This window comes from Trachurus japonicus, chromosome 18 (assembly GCF_045865225.1).
Source record: "Trachurus japonicus isolate A0001 chromosome 18, Traja_1.0".
NCBI lineage: Eukaryota > Metazoa > Chordata > Actinopteri > Carangiformes > Carangidae > Trachurus > Trachurus japonicus.
The window spans coordinates 20,184,163-20,200,418 of record NC_140924.1 but is presented as its reverse complement, the minus strand read 5'-3'; the positions used below and the strand labels follow the sequence as shown (position 1 = coordinate 20,200,418).

Sequence of the window (16,256 nt, the reverse complement as noted above, 5' to 3'; positions counted from 1 at the left end):
GAAAAATAAAATTTAAAGACAATAAAAAAGTCATAAATTGTGGATATCAAATAGCTTCCTTGAAGGTTTATGGTCGAATTCCCTTTGCTGATGCGATTTTGAGTCGTTATTTCGCCCCAGTGAGCATAAATGGGAATGGGATTTATATGAAAATGGTATATTTCATGTTTGATGTTGGAGAAGTGATCAATGATTTCATTAATTAGCTTTACATATCTGAGCTTTAGTGGTAGTACCTTTGATTTTCTCCCTCCCCTCTCCCTCTCCTTTTCCCTGTGGTGTACTCAGGCTTATCCCCTCCATATCCTACGGTAGGTGCAGCTTTATCTGTCTGCTTGTCCCGCACTATCTTCTCTCATAGGGCTGGCTGAACAAGACAGCACCACAGAGTGGACCTTTGAAAGCAGGCAAGTTGCCCGATTATTATCGAGACCTCACGTCTCCTTTTGGGCTCCTCTTCTGACGGAGGAGCCTGCGTGGGAGGTCAGAGCACGGCCGGACCTTTTTGCGCCTTTTTGCAACTTTGCATGGAGATCAACGATAGCGGGGCAGTGTCAGGTATAACTGCCAGTGATGCTTGCCAGAAATGTGTCCGCTGCTGCCAGTGAAAGAAGTGTCAGGTGCTTACGAAACCTGTTGTGCCTCACTTTGTTGTGGTACAGTCAGAAAAACACTCACGCCCACGATACTCCAACTGTGATGCTAAACCTGACCCGATGAGACCTGTTTCACAGCCGGCGCTGAGAGATTAATATTTACTGTGGAGAAAAAAAATATGATTATGTACATTTGAAGAATTAATAATTCATGCAAAATTGTGTTATTGCCTGTTGCTGATAACTCCTATCCAAAAGCAGCTTGTAATTTTGCAAAACTTATTCTTATTTATGGTATTCAAAGTATTCAGTCGCTGTTTTATTCATTAAAAAAAAAAACCTGACAACAATTCATTGGTATGCATTGCCTAAACATTAATTACATTCAAATTCATTCTAATTTGTCTTAATTTCCCCCTCTCTCAACAGAAAAATTAATACTACCCACTGATTATTCCATGCTAGGCAATTCAAAATGCTTCAGAGAGGACAAGAAAATGAGCAAGACCATTTGCATATCAACATGATTCAAACCTAGTATTTCTTAGAAGTGGCATCTTTTGAAAACAAACATGCAGTGGGTGGGGGCATAATTGTCTTACTTTTGAATTTCCAATTGAAACTGTACACAAACAAAACTTGAGCAAAAACAATGTTTTTCAGTTTATAATTTTGGTTATGATATGACACAACAAGAATGTGATCCCCCTGTTTGCACCGGTGAAGAATCTTGGTTTTTATCCTGAATACATTTTGTAATCCTGTCACATTTGCATGTTACGTAAAGCAGCAGTAATGCTCAAATGGCCACATGTAATTTAAAAGTATTCTCTTTTAGCCTGAGTGATGTGATCTTAGCGTTCACCCTCCAATATTTCTGTGTCAGTTGAGAGAAAAACTTTCTCCAAATTATTGAACTTTGGAGATGTAATTTGTAGTTTTCTATTAAGACGCCATTAGTGATTTGAGGGTGTGGGAGAGGCTGTAGCGGTGCTGTTAATCAGAGCATAGGGAATGGAGTAGAATGGATCTCTAATCACCTCGACTGTAATCGCCTCGTACATCAACCTCAGACATACGGGCGCTATGAGATACACACTCCAATACATATGAATACATTCACACGTATGTTTACATACACATGTACAGCTAATATGGTTATTAGGAGGATGATTTTTACTGTTTGAATGAGTTTTGATTGCTCCACATCATCAAGGTCACTTACTGGCTTGATGCAATAAATGTAGCTACATGTTCAACTGAGATTATATAATGAGTATGATCCAGATTTCGCACCACTGAAAATAAATCTTTACCTTGTCACTTAATGCAGTGCTAATTAACATTTTTAATGCTGAAATATAAGGTTTAATTTGACAGAATGACTCATAGTGATGAACCTATATGGAGTTATCTGCAAGTTCTAATCCATAGAGTTGTTAAAAGTTTCTTATAGCCAATTTACAGTATCTATTAATAAATTCATTTTTTGCAGGCTACAGTAAAATTCAAGCTAGCAAAACTCACTGCACAGCTAGCAAAAGGCACTATCCCCTTAAAAGTTAGCAACCGGGTTGTGATGTGTAATGGAAAATTTGGTTTTCATGTTGATGTGTTGTGAAATAACACATCAACAAAGACACTGCACCCTATTCGGCCGGATAGCGAGACTTGGTCTCGGAATCTCCTTGATGATCATTGCTAACTATTGCTGGTTGTTCATACTAATCTGATATGCTATTCTGTAATAAATTATATAAATCTTGTTGAGACTTATTGTTGTCTTTACGTCCTCACCATAGAGCAAACTTTTGCCTCTACATGATGCACCTATAGGTAATATTTCACAAGAGACCAAATCACTGTTAAATAATGTACAGGATATTGGACTTCAACTTCATAAACCAGACACCAAACAGATGCTAATGTTGCTCTAGAGGCAACAGTTTTTTTCTAACACATTAGCTGTAGTTACCTAATGATTATGTGTTTCCAGCTTGTTTCTCAATCTCCAAATGGACAAAAAATAATCAGTGCATCTTAAAATAACACATACAGATTATAGGCTACTGATTAATATCTTGGCATGTAGCTAATACATTTTTAAATAAAAATGTATCTTTGTTTGTATTTTCTTAACACTCTGAGCTAAATGTCGCCTGTTTGTGTTAACATTGTCACAAGAATTATCCTTATTTAGATCACTGGAACCAGCTTTTGGAGTTCAGAGCCAAGATGAGTTGAAATTGCTTGCAGTGACTTTATGACATCAAATAATTAGAGTTGTTTACATTAGTGTTTTCATAAGAGCATACAGTTTTGTTTTTTTTACTTTGTAAGTTTTATTTAATTCAAACAGAATGAAATACACTTGGACAGTTTGTTTTAACATGTTATATTTTAATTTCTGCAGAGACAAAAATGACAAGCAATTTATTTACACAAACCTGTACAAAAGCAAATTAAATTATGTAAAATATCTCATAAATAGAAGTGGACTTGCGTTCAATACACTTTGCCATGTTCAGCTAAGCTGCGTGCATAGTGACTCATATTAAACAATGATAAATTTGTTCCTCAATTTCTATATCAACATCCAAGTCGCAGGACAAATAGTAATGGTTAATATTACAAATCTCATTACACACTGTGAATGCTATACGAATAGAGGTGAGCACAGACTGAACACACACCTCGGGCAGCAACAAGATACAGACATTTCGATGGCAGGTGGCGCGTGGTTCATGTTGTGTCAAGTGTTGTATTAAGAAGGATAATGACAACATAATGCAGTCCGCAATCCAGTCCAGATCTCTGCAGCGTTTACCTCAGTCAATATCAGAAAAAAAGAAAAAAAAAAAACTGCACAGTCTATCAGTGAAATGAACTAGCGTGTGCTGTATTCAGTCTAAGTGCCAATATGTGGCACATTTTCTTTCATTTCCTCTTTTTGTCTGAGGTTCACGCTACAGAGTCTTTGTTTTTCGCTTCGACTGATCTCGCAAATTCAAAGCATCAGCTTCGCGGAATCGCAGCAAACATCGTACCGCAAGCCTATTTGTAGGACAGGGTTTCATCATCCGCTGATATGCATACACTGTAAAAAAAAACAAAAAAAAAAACGCATGTGTGAGTAGTGTTGTTGTGTTGCTTGGCACCTCCTGAGGTGTGTGTTCTGTCAGCAACTCTCCCTTGCAGCTTTTTTTTTTTCCCTCCCTCCCACTTCCACTCTTCCTAGTAAACCGTCACATTAGCATTTTTATGTCTAGGCTCCCTCAACTCTGAGCAGTCAAATGTCTTCAAGCATTTTTTTTCAGCATTTTTCCCCGCTTTCTTTCTTTCGTTCTATGCTTCTATATTCAGTCCTAGAGCTTGTTTCATGCACAAAGAAGGTTACTTGACCTCTGATGTCATACATGTACATGAGTGGAACACGACAAAAAAATCCATTATATCATTAATATTACTACCAACAAGCAACTTTTGAATTGACCTGTACTCATTCGGTAATGCACTATGCTAGGAATGGATATTTCAACAAGATAATTGAACCGAGTGAACAACAGCCATTTGAATATTAGACCTATAGGCTCACTGACTGGTCGTCGTCCGAGAAGCTTTTGACATCATGGGATTTCATCTAAGATATGCAAATGTATTTCAGTCCGTTCTTAAATGCCACCCCATCTAACTTTTGTAAGCATGTCATTGTTTATGCACCATTCCAAACCAACATTAAATCATACCAATTGGTATAAAAAGGCACAATTGCATATTTGCATTCACTCTAGTATTTTTTTTAAAGTTTTTTTTTTCTTTTTTCAGAAGCACTCTAAATATACAAAGTGGCACCAGATAAAGAAAAAAAGTAAAACACAGAGTACATTGTCATAATCATTTCCACGGTTTCTGACTGTTATTGTGTAACAAATCAATGTATGGGATTAAAAAGAAGGGGAGAAAAAAAAATATAGGGTGAAGATAAAAAATTTGCAAAAGATTTCATGGTACAAAGTTGATACAAATGAAACATACTGTATGAAAGATTTGGGTTTGTGTGGTGATATGAAAGACAAGGATGACGTAAAGTACAAAAAAATGTAAAGAAATCAGTGGTATGCAGTCTTAACTGATGTACTAAGTTGGCTAATACATGGCTAATGTTTCTTTAGGTATAACGAAAGCAAGCAACAAGGTGGATTTCCATGTTTACAGGGATAACATTTTTTTGTACATTTTGTTTTACAGTTTTTTTTCTTCTTCCTTCTCAGTAAGTGAAGTAAGTTCCCATTAAACGTGCAGTAAAAAGTAAATATTTATGTATACAGTTGATAAGTATAGGAGCACTTTCTTTCGAACAACGAGTAGTACTTACAGACTATAGATTGCCGGATTACTGAAAAAAAGCAGCTCCGGTGAAACCAAAGGGGTTTTGCTAACATACAAAAAGTTCCATTGCATCTGATATTCTTTTGCTTTATTACAGTCATGAGATTGTACGCCTCAGTAGCTGCGAAACAGAAAAAACACTGTAGACAAGGAGGCACAACATCTCAACATAGTTATGTTATGTGTGAATGTGGTTATTAAGCGCCAGCTCTGAGGATGTTAATGGATGTTGTGTTGAGACATCACATTCTTATCGTTCAAGCTCAATCCTTCATTTAAAAAAAAAAGTCTTCGTGTAATGTGTACTTCAAGCAAAGTTCTCCCAGAAAGCTATTTTTGTGTGTAAATGGGGGAATGCTTCATCCTGCTTTCGAAGCTTTGGTTTCTCTTTGACACCATTTTTTCTCGGCCTGTAAATCCCAAAAGAAAAAAGAAATACTAAAAAAAACAACAAAAAAAACTTCCTGGTATCTGTTCGTTCCGACGTTGCTTTTTTTTCTTTTTTTTTGATTGTTCTCCATTGAGCTGATTCTTACATTCGTGCTCAAAGATGCCATCACCATGTACTATGGAAAAGCAACATCTACTAGTGCTGAAAGGACTCTCTAGGACAGCCGTGTGTGTGGGTTAACGTCACCTTGAAGGCTTGAGACGAAGTGAAAAAGAAGTTGATGCTGGTTGGTCACATGAACGTTATGATATTTATTGCTCAGTCTATCACACACACACACACAAAAACGTAAAAAGGAATAACAGTAAAAAGCTGTCCTTGCAGCTGTTTTTAGGACCAGCTTGGCCATGTTTATGCCCTCCTAAGCCTATTATTGGTGTACAACTACAGTATACACTTAATATGGCCTGTACACACATACTATATACTGCATATCTGGCCCATACACACATACAATTTCAATTGCACCTCCACAATTTTAATCTCGGCGTGCCATACACTGTGCTTACCCAAGATTTTCAGTCAGTACAGCAGTGCCACTGGCCTCGGTGAAATGAATCTGCTTTTCTGCATCTGTCTATATGTGTGTGTTTGAGGACAAAATGGGGGGGGGGGGGGATATCGATAGAAACAGTAGCATCCCACTGAGGTGATCCGAAATACGCACGACCAAATGTACACACACGCTTTCCCAGCCTTTTGGCGGTGACAGGTCATGGCTCTCTAAGGTCTTGCATCTCTTTAAAAGAGGGGGTTTTCGTCTCATTGTCGCCAATCAAAGACAAAGAACGAGAGACTGAGGGAAGGTGGCGAGACAAAAAGGGGGAATGAGAGCGGTTAGCGTTGTTGCCGTGGTCCGATGTTTATGTACAATGAGTGACTTTTTTCGCCTGTGAAGAGTGTACACACTTGTAAGTTAGAATCAGTCACATGTTCATCCTGGTGTACCAGTTGGATGTAGTCCGAAACCATTGGGTTTTGTTGCAGCAAATTCCACTGGCTCCCGATTTTTCATCCTTTTTTTTAAAGAGAGGACTGAAATAAATGTCATTTTCCCCCGGACTGAGTATTTAAAGCTTAGTCTTTACCGTCCTTGTAGGAATTGAATATGGTCAGGTTTTGTTCTGCTATTGAGCAATTTTTTATCACAAATAGTCAAGATGTCAGAGTCCATGGACAGCTCAGCATGGTAGGAGACCATTAATCCCAATATATTGTTGCAGCCACATAATATCATGGCCAGAGTGTTGCCCTGGTCTGAAATAATAATAATAAAAAAAGGCAGAAGAAGACACACTTTGAAGTCAAAATAGTCCACATGTACAGCTTTGTTTCTAGAAAAAACATAAACAGAAAAAAAAGAGAAATTGTCTCCTTTTACATAGTCATCGTCAGAGAATGGGGCCTTCATGGGGGAAGGGGGGGGCGGGGGGTAATGCATGCACGTACTGTATATGTAAAATGAGTTGATTATTGTACAGGTTGACTGTCAGGCAGCAGATTGTGTCCCAAGAGCCCGACTCGCCAGTAGAACAGCCTCATCCCGAGTCCAATCAGTGCCAACAACAGTTTCTCCTCCTCCTCCTCCTCCTTTCTGCCAGGTCATGGCCGGAATTAGCACTTTAAAAATGAAATTATGTTTATCTATCCACTTGGATTTTTCATTAAGGAGCTGTTGTAAAAGTCTTTGGAGAAAGTTTAGTCCTACCTTGTTCAGAACAAGGGTGGCTAAAAGCTTCTAGAGCTGTAACGGTGGTGGGTAAGCAGCTACGCTTAGTGTTGTGTTTAATGCCATGTGTTGCCGCACAGCAGGTGTGTCTAACCCTCCCAGCTCACAGGTAGACCTCCCGCCGTGTCAGAGTGCCACAGGATGTGGGTTTGTACTCCCCAGTAGGTGCCAGAGGGATCTCCTCGGTAGGGTGGCCCAGCGCCTCCTCCCCGCCTCCCGGCGAGCCGTAGGAAGGCGAGCCGAAGGCCTCGTAGGAGGAGGAGGAGGAGGCCATCTTCTTGTTGAGCAGGTTGCGGTTGCGGTCGCCCATCATGTGAGCGGCGGTGGGGTCTCCGTTGGCCATGGCGGCCATGGCGAGGGTCTCTTGGCTGCCGGGCTGCTCGGCGCTGCTGCTGCTGCCGCTTCCGCTGCCGCTCATGAAAGTGGAAAGCTTTGGTTGTTGGGGGTTGGTGGTTGACTTGGATGGCCGTCGCTCGGGCGACGTGCGCACAGGCATCCAGCAGGAGTCCGAGTGGCCGTACTCGTCACATTCCCGAGTGCACTTGCCAGTCATGGCTACGTCAGGCAAGGGCCGGGAGTCTGGAGGAAGCAGAGGAGAGAGAAAAAAGTCAATCATGCTGTCTGCATCACAAAAATGGGATATTTAATGGTAATCTAATATTTTATATTAAGAAATAATAATAAAATAAATCCTAACACTAGGTGTTTGTTGTGGTATGTGTTACATGATTTGACTATGAATTCCTTCATCAGATGCGTGAGTCTGAATTTTCTCCCTAATGAGGTCATCATCGCATCTCAATGTTAATGGAGAAGGTTAAAAACAATAACAACACCAACATAAGAACAATACAAACTGGTCACAATGGTTACCAGGCACCTTTTTTTTTTTTTTGTCACAATTAATGTGAGAATCAGAATTTTATCACCAGCGATAGATAATAAGTTAATTAAGCTGTTGTACGGATAAAATTTGTTTTTCATGCAGAACCCATACCACATGACAGCAACGGGAACAGAAAAATAAATAATATTAAAAAAACAACCATGAAAAGAAGACTCCACCGGCTTAACAACAACAACAACAGCCTCCAAACTCAAAAACAGTGGCGTGAGTTGCGGAGTTGAAATAATGTCATGCTTCAAAAAACGTGTTTGTGCTTTGTAGGGGAAGAAGGTAAGAGGGCAGCGATGGAGAGAGTAGGGGCCAGGTCAATCTACAACTTTTAAGTTGCACATTTGGGGCCTGATTTATTGGGTATTTTGTGTGTGTGTGTGTGTGTGTGTGTAATGCGTGTGTGTGAGTGTGTTTGCAAGATGGGAGCACCAACAACACCCCTATTTTTCTTATCTGGTGATTGACAGACGGCAATCACGTTCTAATCTAAGTAGCTTAATAGCTTTGTGTGGCTCTAGCGCCCTGATATCCTCTTAAATCCACTAATAGGGGTCTTAACCAATTACCTCGCCGGGCGCTGGCCTTAGATTAACTACGTCTACTGTATTATTGTGGAAAAGCAAATTATGTGCTTACAATGCTACCCCAGGACAACAGGTTTGACAGATTCCCCACTTGCCAGTGACTACTGTCAGACAGTGTAATATGTGAAAGATAATATTCCAAAAAATACAGCAAAAAAACAAAGCGGAGGAATTGGCTTCGTATAAATCCAACAAAAAAAATAAAAGAGGAGTCTACTCCGCAGCCTTGACCGAATGCTTAGACATTACACAAGTGCCAGAGTTAATAAGAGTGCCAGTGTTATAGAGATGCTATGTTAGATGTAATTTATTCATGACCTGATGCGAGATATGGAAAAACCAAAATCAAGCAGAAGCGAGGGTGAGTGCAAACCAAGCCAAGCATGCCTTTTGCCCATAGTAGAAATAAAAAATTAAAAGAAAAACAAAAGTTTGGACCATGGCTTACTTTTAATGCTCTTTTTCTCCTGTAAAAGAAAAAAATAGAACAGAAATCACTCTTTATATTTTTGCACTTCTGCAGTAAGATATATGTAAATATATATATATTAATATTGTATGAGAAACCTTGAGGAGCATCGAGACTGTAACTAAAAAGTTCACGTTGACAACAGCACCAAAAAAGTGTTATGCAGAGCAAGACACATGACGGAGAAGACAATGCAGCGGAGACAAGGACAGCAAAGAAAGAGGAGACAGGGAAAAAAACAAAATGAGAGTCCTCTAAAGTCCTGATTTGTGTTTTTTTTAATCAGCAAACAAATCTCTCGTTTCACTACGGATTGCTTTCCATATTGCTTGGAGTGTGCCATTCCTTTGCTGCTACACATCTTGTTTCTGCTCAAACACCTCGTGGGAATCCATTTTTTGTGTCACAAATTACCTTTGTGAAAGCATCAACTAACTGATTGCCACTCAATGTATAGCCAATGCCTCGGGGTGGAGTATAGCTGCCACTCGACAGAGAAATCAAATAACTTCAAGTCATTAGTGAGCCCAAACAAGCAAATAGTTCTATTTAACGAATTGTAAATGGCTAAATAAATGAGGAGAAAAGGCAGGAAAATAACAAAAAAGAGAGAATTGAGAGATGTAACGGTTAACATGCCAGCTGATGTGATGAAAATGTTGATGGATCGCGGGCAATGGCGAGGAAATAAAACATCTTTGTCTTCCTTTTCCCTTTCTTTTTCCCCCCTTTATCGCAGGTTCCGCAAAACACAGACATCACAGAGACAAAGCCGGGTATCAGGTACTGATTGCCTTGCTCATTTACACCTACGATTGAGCCATCAGGCTACCCACAATGCACAGGAGCTCTCTTACTCTCTGTCTCTGTCTCTCTCTCTGGAGGCCTAGGCGCCCTGCTCCTGAATGCTCATCCAATTGCCTCCTCACCCCTCTCCCTGACCCTTCCACCTCCCCCCAGCAGTCACATTCAGGCAAACTAGTAAAAAAAAAAATCAGCAGGGAGGATCTCTGGCTTCTTCTCCAGCTCTCACGGGGGGAGGCAGCCAGCCTTCAGCATCACATCTTAGCTGCCCCTGCGCGGCGAGGTGCTGAGGTAGTTAGCCGGGCGCTCTGTGTGTTGCTGCGCTGGAAGGAGGCTGATTATTTCCTAGCCATGGTCCACTGACTCTGCAGGCTCGCTCAAAATGAAGACGTTTCCCACCGAGCTAATAAATTGGGTTGCAAAACCAAAGCAAAAGAAAAAAAAAAAATATATATATAGTTTTTTTCCCCCCCATTCTTTCTATTTTCAAAAGTGTCACCTCCCCCCTGAGGTTGGGCCATCAATACAAGTACTTTAAAACCACTTAAGTCCATCTGTCCATGCTTCAGGCCTGGACTGGTGTTTTACTGTAACCTACGGGCTTCAGAAGTCGCCGTGGTTGATGCAAAATTAATTTTAATGTCCACTCAACATCAGCAAATTTAGTTTAGTACTTTATAACCTGCCTTATTTAACTCAAACTTTACTTAATTATAGCTGAAAAAGAAAAAAAAGACAGGATTTCTATGGAGGACACACGCACCACTGCTAACCATACGTATCCATCGGCCCTTAATAGACTCAGATCAGAGAATCAGGACGTAGAAAATATCTTTAAGCCCTGGGAGCGCACCCGGCACAGCAGCAGGCTTTTGTTACGTATTCAAAAAAACATCCCGCGAGCCCTCGCTATCAACCGCAGCACAACACAATACAAGTGGGTCACTCTGCTGTGTTAAAAAGCCTCCCTGCATCACTGAGAGCCCGACGAAGAGGCCTCTCCATCCCAGGTTATGTCACCTCCCCCTCCCCACCATCTATCCATCCATCCATCCATCCCCTCGCCTGCAGGGGCTCAGGGGCCTTTGTTGTTTGGGGATCCAGAGCCAGGAAACGGTGTCACAGGCTGGATGCCACGGGCAGGTGCCCACACCACAACGTCCGCCGCTGGAAGAGAAGAGCTTTCAGCCGAGTGCTCACAATAACCACTAGCCCTCTTTTACATTTACTCAAAAGAGGGCTTCCGGAAGAACAGCGAGGGAGGGGGAGGTGGTGGTGGCTTTTGCTGAGATATGTGCCGCCACTGCTGCAGTGATTACCCACCGAGACGCCAGTTGTGCAACAGATATTTGTGCATTTTCTGATTTGACTTTAAGGAGTCCGCATAGTGAGGACTTTGTTCATTTTTTTGTGCGAGAAAGCAGCGCTGGGGAAAGTGGGACAGTAGTTTGCACTACTTGAGCTGTGGCTTTTCTTAGCTGGCTTTAGTCAGCCGCCCTATCAGCTGACTAGCTTACACTGTGGGATATTTCAAAAGAATCCTCCGCCGCCGGGGTACAGTTAGCGATTCGACGCGGTGTCTTTAGCCCCTCGCTAAGATGTTGCAGTGGTAGGAGAGGAACGGAGGGTTAGACTGTCAAAGCTTCCGGGCATATGCAGTGCTAATGTCTGTTGTATGTGTGTGTGGAAGGGGAGAAGAGGGGTGGGGGGGCATTTCTGGGCAATTACAGTTTGGTGTTTGTTTGTGTTGTGGCACTGAAGACTGTGTTTTCACTGCAGCATGTCAGCAAGTGCACTTGCCAGTCGGCGCTGATCTACGTCACCGTCTCTTTCGCTTTTGAGCCGTGTCGTTCCCCCGCACAAGCGCTCCCTCTTCCTCCCCCTCCCTCGTATATTTCGCTACAGACCACTGCTACACAGACTGAAGCTCCGTGACCTTTCGCCCTCTCTTTTCCGGCCGGCAAGATTCAATCCAAACAGCTGAGGCATTAGGAGGAGGGAGGGAGGGAAGGCATGGGATGGATGGAGGGAGGGAGCGGAGGAGAGAAAGAAAGAAAAAACAATAAGTCCGAGAGGATGGAGGAGACAAAACAGAGGTGATGTGCCTGCATGGATTTTTTTGTGTTACCTCTCCACAGCGTATATGACAGACATTGCAGTTGGCCTGACAGCAGATAGGGGTCGGAGCGCAGAGGGAGGAGGACATGAAGGAGAGGATGAATGTAGGAAGGAGGGAGGGATTGATAGAAAATATAGGAGAGATAGAGGAGAGAGAGAAAAGGAGAGTGTATGTGTATGTGTGTGCTGAGTGTAGCAGGGTCAGGGCCTGAGAGAAGGGAAACAGCAGATTGAGTGGAGAAGACAGCATGGCTGCCTCTGGGCCGTCACAGGCCAAACACACTGCCAAAGAGAGCAGTGGAGAGGAGAGCAGAGAAGACAGGAGGAGAGCAGGAAGAATTGAGGACATTCGCAAAGACAGAAGGAAGGAGAGAAGAGAGGAGGAGGAGGACAGGACGGAGAAATGCGAGAGTGATGATACGAGGAGCCTTGATAACAGTAGACGTACTGTACTGTAAATAACTCCCGCGGACACGTGCTTCCCAGGTCTCACATTAACCTATCAAAAACCTCGATTTAGCCTGTTTTTAAAGGTTCAAATTATCCCACGAACAATAAAGTCCTGTGTCCAGGAAGACGTCCAGACGCCACGCACCTCTCTATTAAGTCAATCTAATCTACTTCCATCACACCGGCCACATTAAGAGAGCTAAAAACAACACTTTAACCTCTAAATGTCATTTACACCCCAATCCACATGGTTCCAATTTGAAGCCACAAGTAGAACATCTTATTCTTGATCAAAACAAGGGAGGAAAGAAAGTTTTCAAGGCGTGGGCCGTAAGAAAAAGAAAAAGAAAAAGAAGGCCTGTGTGAGAGGAGCAAGTCTAGCTTTGAAATGGGCTTGTGATTGCCTTGCACCCCTCATCAAAGACCTCCCTGTACAGACAGATCTATTTTGCACGGCGGAGCAATCAGCGTGAAGATGACAGTGTACACTGCCGGGGTGTCACACAGATTACTCCGTGAGGCTGAGGGAGAGAAAATGAAATATTTATCCAGGAGAGGAGAAGAAAAAAAAAACAGCTGTTGGAAATACTCAGGCCTTCATGAGAAAATGGGAGATTGAGAAGAGAAAGAAAGGAGACAAGAGGGGAAAAGAGAGGAGAGAGAATGAGATTGGGGATGAAACGCAAACGAAAAACAACACCAAAGGAGAAGGGGTTTGCGTTCTCGCCAAAAGTTGCTCTGTAGTCGTCTGTTCTCTGTTTCTCCCTCTGTACTCGTTCGCGCCTCTAATAAGCTCCCGTTTAATTAGGTGAGACTTTGCCGACAAATTACGGCGGAAGAGCGAAAGGCTCCCCGTGTTTCGGCTGTCTCGCTTTTTTCCCAGGGCCCCCGTGGCATCGCCTCGCGGCCGAGAAGGTCCGCGCGGCATCAAAGACGAGACGAGCAGACAGCGAACGCACACAAATAGTGCAGCAGTGGCTGTGGGGGTGATGAAAACGAGAAGGCAGAAGAATGAGAAGGAGAAAAAGGGGGGAGAATGGCCTGAGAGAAGAAAATAAGGTGAGCGGGAAAGAGAGGAGGACGTGTTCCTGAGAGAGAAATAGGATCGGCGAGGTAAAGAATAGGTGCTAAATTATTAAAAGGCGGTGACGGCGAGTTCAGACAGAACAATATCCACAGGAAAAAGGCGATATTTGTCTTTCTCTCGCTGAGATGTTTGCCAGACAATTAACGAGGGATTGAGGAGAGGGAAGATTGCGGAGAGGGGGGGAGGGGTGGGGTGAAGTCCTGGAGAGCGATGACCTTTCTCAAAACGCGCCAGTCATATCGCGCGCCGCTTGCGACGGCATTAATTGATGGCATTAACGTCAGCGGTGGAGGTTTTTTTTTTTGTCTTTTTCTCTTCTTCAGTAGCACAGCAAGTTAAATCCAAACCTCAAACATGTAACCCCTATTAGTCCAGTTAAGATCTCGCAAGCTGGGGGCCAATTTAATCGAAGGAGTAAGGAAACTAAGGAATTTTCCGTCCCTCTTAATTACTCTACCACACATAAGAGGCGGCTGTTTATCTGTAACGCTTTTACGCAAATCACACCCTGTTCCTGAGCCAGCTTGACCCACATTTGCCCCCTTTTTCATAACCAACACATTCCCCCCGTAGCTGTAACCCTTTTTTCTTTCTTCATCTTTTTTTTTTGCTCCAGCAGTAGGAGGGATGGAGAAACGCTGCTGAAAGTGGCAGCAGGTGATGTATTCTTTGCCTCTCTGAGCTTCTTGAAGTATTTACTGCCTTGGCAAGGGCAACTAAGGGAATAATCTGGAACCCCCCCCTCCGTGCCTCGAGAGGTGCAGGATGGGTGCAGAGAGAAAGAGAGAGGGAAAAAAATGAAAGCAAAAAAAGAATATGGGAGAGAAGAGGCGAGTGAGTTGAGTGAGTGAGAGAGAGAGAAGATACAGAGCCCTCGATGGAGTTTTGTAATGAGCTGTCACCTCCTTTTGCTTCGCTTTTCGAGATGCCCAACCTCTGTGTGGAACAAAAGCAAAAAAAAAAAATACACACAAGACCATTGGGTGCTGAGGGTATAGGAGAAATCTTCTAGCTAGGTGACATCACTTCCTTCTCATTCTTTCCCAGTGTTTCCGCGCAAACGCTGACGCTACGGTATGATACGCCTTTTGCTTTTTCCTCTTTCAGCAGGGTCAATACTCTTTCTGGAATAATGAATGTACTGCGGCCTGCTCCTGAGGTAATTAATTGAAGAGAGATTAACTAGCATAATTTCATTCTGGTGACGATCTCTCAGCCAATTATCAAATGCGGCTTGCACTCTCCCTCTCCTCTGCACACGTCCTCTCACTCTCTCTCTCTCTCTCCTCCTCTCTTGGCCCATTTGAACAAGTCAGCACTCAAACAGCCAAAAGACCCCCATAAATAAAGTGCCCCCCTCCTCTCCATTCATCTCGCAATGCGTGCAACGGCGGCCGTGCATGTGCGCATACGAGCTCACACGGCGCGCACAGCAGGTGGTTGTCGTGTTTCCAGGAAGCAGATTTCCCTTCTCTCTCCCTCTCTCTCCATCTTCCTGGTGCATAGATGCAGACACCACGAGCCGTGTCCTCAGCGCACTTCTGACCCCTAACCTCATCTATAAGTGGAACAACAGCAGGATGATGTGGAGAGGAGAAGAGCAAGAGTGACTCATCCACTCTGCTAATAAGAATGATGGCCCTGGCTTCCTGCCTCACACACTCACACACATACACACACATACAAGACTGGTAAAAACCAACATCAAACTTAAGAGAAAAAAATAAAAAATCCGCAAAATCTTTTAAAAGAAAGGGGATTTTCTCATCAGGCTTTCATATTATCCTTCATGCGTAACACTTCTAATCACCTTTGCAAGCTACAACTCACATCTTTGTATAGGCAATTCAGTTATGCTTGAAAAAATACCCAATTACAGTATGAAAAAAAAAAAAGTGCTTTATGCCTATGCCCACACCCCCTTCACATTCACACTCACACACGCATACAGACATGTTTTGCGTGTGTTTTCCTTCTGCATGCCACTCTTGAGCTTATACAGAATACTCTGGAAGCCCCGTAAGGATTAGCTTTAGCTGCTCTGCTATGGTGCACACATGCAACACTGCTAGCAACCGATAAAACAATATGGCAGTTTCAGCTCTTTTTTTTCTTTTTTACATTTCCACACAAGACAGTGGCATTTTTTTTTTTTTTTTGCACTGTAGCAAAACCTTACATTAACCGTGCAGAGCCCCGTGTGTGTGTGTGTGCGCATGTATGTATGTGTGTGTCGACTCTGCATCCCCAGCCACGGACATGAAGACAAGCACACAGTATTATTTGATAAGACAAAGCACAGAATACAGATGAAGGGGTGGTGGGTGTGTAGAAAATGGTAGGGCTTACTGAGCTACTGTTGAGCGAGGGGTTAAATAAGTTTAAAAAAAGAAAGAAAAAGATGTGTGTTTGTATGTGTGTGTTTTTTTGTTGTTTATTACTCCTCTGAATTCTTTCCCCCTCTCTCACACACACACACCATCCCTCAGCCTCTCTCTCTCTCTCTCTCCAGTCTTTAGAAAAAGAAGTGTCATTGCTTCTCCTCCACTGTTACTCTTATCGCACACTCCCAGGCGCACTCACACAATGGCCTGTTTTACACCATTAAATGGTTATTTGTCAAAATACAATTTCAATTAAATCCTCCCTAAAATAAAATAAAAAAGAAGGAAAGGAAAAAA

The 16,256-nt window shown here is 42.6% G+C and overlaps 1 protein-coding gene across 6 annotated transcripts in view; it reads right to left on the bottom strand.

Moving 5' to 3' along the window:
* Positions 1-2,975: 2,975 nt before the first annotated feature.
* Positions 2,976-16,256, bottom strand: part of pcdh7b (protocadherin 7b) — a 112,365-nt gene continuing 99,084 nt past the window's right edge. For 2 of the 6 annotated variants that reach the window (XM_085760548.1, XM_085760547.1), the window contains exons 3-4: positions 9,096-9,114; positions 7,509-7,744 (exon numbers count right to left, since the gene is read on the bottom strand). In XM_085760548.1, the coding sequence (XP_085616674.1) occupies positions 9,098-9,114 (17 nt within the window). In that variant the 3' untranslated portion in view covers positions 7,509-7,744; positions 9,096-9,097. Of the gene's footprint in view, positions 7,745-9,095; positions 9,115-16,256 lie in introns of all 6 variants that reach the window. The other 4 variants (XM_085760545.1, XM_085760544.1, XM_085760546.1 and 1 more) reach the window with 3 other exon arrangements.